Below are 4,896 nucleotides of genomic sequence, written 5' to 3'. Positions count from 1 at the left end.
ACACGATTAATGGTTGACAGAATATGCCCGCCAGCTGCACATTAACCGAGCATTTTAGTTAGGAAAGCATTAACTTGCATTGATTCATTTGATATTTTTGGATTTGCAAAATAATTTCTTTCCACAACATGGCAATTGTTGGAATCTGATTTCCCACTATAAATCCACCATATTCCCCTTTCTTTGATTTCACATCAATCTAACCATCTCTCATCAATCTACAGGTGCATTCTTGCTAGAAAGGGATGAACTGCGAAGGCCATGGCTCTTAGGAAGATGAAGCTTCAGCGGATTGTCATTGATGTGAAGCGGCAGGTGACATTCAAGAAGCGTCTCAATGGCTTGACGAAGAAGGTTAGTGAGTTCGCAACACTATTCCTCATGGTGTACGGTGAGGTTGAAGTGCAAGCAACGAAGGTTTGGCCGTTGGTGTGGAAGGCGACCAGAGTTCTCGAACACTTCAAGGCCATGCCGCAGCTAGACAGATACAAGAAGATGACTGACCTAGAGGACATCCTCAACGAGCAGGTCGACAAGCTCAAAGAGGAGTTGCACAAGGTGGGACGCGATGCTGATGAAAGCGACACCAAGCTAATCCTCGTTGAAGCCCTCAATGGCCACCGCCCGAGCCTCGAGGGGCTCACGATCGAGCAGATTACCAGCCTCGGATTGATGGCAAATGCACACCTCAAGATTGTCAACGACCGCCTCAAGAAGCTCCGTGAGCAAGGCCTCATACCAGCATCCTTGTTATTGTCTGGCACGGAGGTTCCAATCCAGAGGGAGGGATGGCTGATGGATGTTGCAAGGGGCATTGGCTCAATGGGGAACAATCGGTTCGGAGGTACCAGCGGAAGCGGCATTGCTGGATCCAATGGTGACATGGCTTAGCCTTTCAACAGTTTTGCAGGATTCTCACAGGTCAATCAGGAATTTTCAGTCCCACCAGAGTAATGCGAGACTCATTATCATTTGCCTGCCTGGCCAACATGGCAAATGTGGACTTTTTTCTGAGATGATATTTTGCAAGAGAAACCATGGTCAACTATCAATTTTTGAGGGTGTCAATCACTACTTTATTTTCATCCCAACATATCATTCCTTTCTATTTTGTATCCCATCATCCCATTTCCTTTTTTAATGATAATATTCCTCTTCCCTTTTTTAGATCCCTACAAACTAGTCTTGGTTCATGTATTTGTTACATCTGATTACCAGCTTAATGCTTATAAACAAGGAAATTCCTATCTAGAAAACGAGCTACTAGAAAAATAAGATCTGAGTGGATTCAACACAAGAAAAATCTTAAGTGCAAGGTGTTGGCCGATGGCATGAGGCCCTTCGACCAAATCTGCCGAAACCTATGGCGAAGGCTATGGAGCAAGAACAGCGTGAGGCGAAGAGTCATGCAAGTGCCTTGCTAGGCCAGAGGCGTCTTAGGCGAAGGGTGCAAGGCGAAGACTATCTGCCGAAGGAAGACGACTTCGCCTTGGCAAGTTCGCCCCCACGAAGGCCAAAGAAGCCTTTCCGGCCCATCAAGCCTAGGAGCAATAGGGCCGGCGATCGCCAGACGGTCCATCAGGGGCCCATGAGCCCCTATATCATCATGTACCCCTGTAAATGTCCCTTTCATAAGGGTAATCATGTAAATTCCCCTGTATAACCTAAACCCTAGTCGTAAGAACCTGTAATGGGGCTATAAATGGCCCCCTAGGGCCATGTAACGGGGGGATCCCGAGAGAAAATTCAAAATTTAATACACTTCGTTTTTCCAACCACTGTTGAGTAACCACGTCTTTCGACGTATGCGGTTGTCGTTTCGACAACACAAGGAAAATTATTTTTTTGTCGATTCAGCCTGCAGACCATATGAAATAGTTGAAGCAAGAAACTTTGTAAAACTTTAATTTTTCCACAGGATCTCATGCCAGAAGATGAATCTTTTCCCACGATATTTGTTGTCCTAATGAGGCAAACACGTTTTTCCTATCTTTCTTTGCATTGTGCTGGTTTCAAGTGACCAACCACATGTGCGCTATATTTGGAATGCTACCACCCATAATGGACCTGATTAAAGCATTTATGTGGTACAAATGCTTCATATTGCTGATTCATTTTGTGTTTTTTATGAAAGAACATACGGTTTGTTGGGACAAAATATTACCTCAGCGAACATGGCAAGTGCTCCATCGATGGTAGACAAGGAGAGAGCTCAACCTTGAAGACCTGTAGGGAGGAGGCGGGAGCTTGAGGAAGGAAGAGGTGGTAGTGTGGAGAGGATGGGAATGGATCTGCCCCACCTTTTTCCCATTTGGGGGTTTAGGATTTTTTTGAGGTGGTTTGCAGCCATAGGGTTTTGGGGCATTTTAGTCATGGCACACTTACATTTGATGTCATGTTACACATTTTATATAATTCTAAAATATTACCCGGGAATGAAATAATCCCCCAACACACTTAATCCTTGAATTCCATTCAGCTTGGGCCACATTATATTGATTCCTTCCAATTAGCATTCTCCTTTGTCTTTTTTTTAAAAAAAATAGATCTTATATGCCAGGTAAAGTTTTTTATTTTCCGGATGTACCATGGATATTCAATATGCCTTTGCCTTTTTTAATAAAAAATCTCATAGATTTGAACCATGATCCTTGGCCATCTTGTTGTGCCTCCCTCTTCACTATAATAGCTTCTAGGCAGTAACTAAACCACCCATCACCATTTCAAGACATTCGGTTGAGTTTTATCATCTTGTACATACAGGGGCGGAGCCACCGCGCGGCTTGCACGGGCAGCCGCCGGGGCTCGCTGTCAAATACACCATTGAATTTTTATTGTTTTAAAAGGATTAAAGTTAGAAATATTGTAGCAAATACTAGATATATTTAAGTTTGCCCAGGCTTCAAAAATTTCTTGGCACCGCCACTGTGTACATATACTGCAATACCACCAGCATAAAAAGGTGTATTCTACATAGAATGCAAATTATTATTAATTGAAATAATACTAATTCGAAGAAACATTTTCACTTCTATTGATTTTTCTTGAATGTCATTAGCGCCATGTATGAGGAATGTCCTTATCATATCATTTTTATACCAGAACTTTGGTACGGGAGGACCCACACAGCCCCCATCATCATCAGATATCCATGGCTACACAATTAATCCAATTAAAGTTTTTACCAGAACATGGTGCAGGAGTTTGTCCATGTTCCTAGGGAACTTGTGACGAGGAGGATACAAAGTAGTGCCACATCAGCACCGGCGTGGCCAGATTAGCTTTCCTTTTTTTCTCTCCGATCCTTGCCAAGAACTACTCGCCTTGCAAATACAAATTCACTGCTCAGTAGATTTTGGGCCCATTTTATCTACGTCCTCCCCTTCTTCTTCCATGGGTGGCCAGTGCTTGCCCTCTCCTAACTACCAAGCATCAGCCAAGCTCGAGCTCCATACACCAGCTGCCAGCGAGCATTTAGTTAACGTAGAATCGCGTCGCCACACACGTTATGTGCAACCCGCGGCGTGGCACCTAGAGGCGCGCCGCTATAGGGAGCGGGTAGATACTGCTGAACGAACACTCGGGAGGGATCCCTTCAAAGTGAACACACACCGGTTTGTCCTAGACTCGGCATGCTAGTTAGGACGTCCTCTAACACCGTAGAGATGAAAGACGACAAGCAATTGGAGGATTTGAGGACAATAGACTTGGCATATGTAAACAGAAGGAGGGAGATGTAGGATATAGAGGGTTGGGATATTAAATTGATTTTGACGATTGATTGGTTGTTGTTTCAATCGGCCTTTGCTCCATTGTATTTATTGGAGTGGTGGACTTGCTTCCCCGTACCAATTAGAAATCTAAAATCTCATGTCTTACAAAGAAGCCCCAAGAACCAATAAATCGAACTTGGAGTCGGACTCACCTAGTCTTACCGATATAGATGGCCAAAAGGCCCGCCCGGTACGGCCCGGCCCAGGCACGGCCAGGCACGGCCCACCAGCCATCGTGCCGGCACGACCCAATCGGCACTTCGTGCCGGGCCGTGCCGGCCCATGGGTTGCGTCTCCTGCCCAGGCACGGCCCACCGGCCGTCGGGCCGTGCCGGGCCGGCCCGAAGGCGCGGGTGGCCCATCGTGCCTTTTTTAAATAAGTCTATTTTTCGTCCCTCCTCTTTGGGCTGTGACATATATATATATAGCGAAAATAAGTCTATTTTCCGTCCCTCCACTTTGGGCTGTGACATATATATAGTGAAAATAAGTCTAATTTCCCTCCCCCCTCTTTGGGCTGACATATATATAGGTAAAATAAGTCTATTTTACGTCCCTATTCTTTCGACTGTGACAAATAATATGTCTATTTTTACTCCCTATTGTTTATGTGTCGGGCCTGGCCTGTGGCCTATCGTGCCGTGCCGGGCCGGCACAACGTGCCGGTGGAGAGGCCCAGTCACGGCCCGGTGGTTGGGCGGGGCCGGCACGGGCCCGACCCTTGACGGGCCGTGCCGTGCTTGGGCCGGGCCAAAACGCCGTGCCGTGTGCCAGGCCGTCGGGCCTCGGGCCTTTTGGCCATCCACTACTACAAAAATACCTATTAGTGCCGGTTCTTAAGGTCTAATAGGTGTCGGTTTCGGGCCCGACACCTTTTGGTCGGCACCAATGGTCAAAGTCATTGGTGCCGGTTCTGGAACCGGCACCTATAATATTATAGGTGCCCGTTATACACCAAGAACCGACACCTATATTTATTATAGGTGCCGGTTATCAACTAGAACCGACACCTATAGTATTATAACCGGCACCTATAATATTATAGGTGCCGGTTATACACCAAGAACCGACACCTATATTTATTATAGGTGTCGGTTATCAACTAGAACCGACACCTATATTA

At 45.9% G+C, this 4,896-nt stretch overlaps 1 protein-coding gene across 1 annotated transcript; it reads left to right on the top strand.

The window, feature by feature from the left end:
• Positions 1 to 221: 221 nt before the first annotated feature.
• LOC107275447 (agamous-like MADS-box protein AGL80) lies at positions 222 to 1,167 on the top strand. Its single transcript, XM_015779306.3, has one exon. The coding sequence runs from the start codon at positions 262 to 264 to the stop codon at positions 889 to 891; it is 630 nt and encodes a 209-aa protein (XP_015634792.1). The 5' UTR covers positions 222 to 261; the 3' UTR covers positions 892 to 1,167.
• Positions 1,168 to 4,896: the final 3,729 nt, after the last annotated feature.

Source organism: Oryza sativa, chromosome 4 (genome assembly GCF_034140825.1).
Source record: "Oryza sativa Japonica Group chromosome 4, ASM3414082v1".
NCBI lineage: Eukaryota > Viridiplantae > Streptophyta > Magnoliopsida > Poales > Poaceae > Oryza > Oryza sativa.
The sequence above is the reverse complement of the archived record's forward strand: the minus strand, read 5'-3'. Positions and strand labels throughout refer to the sequence as shown.

What these genes read in the sequence shown, in the direction of transcription:
- LOC107275447 (XM_015779306.3), top strand. Translation starts at nt 262, where the DNA reads ATGGCTCTTAGGAAGATGAAGCTTCAGCGGATTGTCATTGATGTGAAG.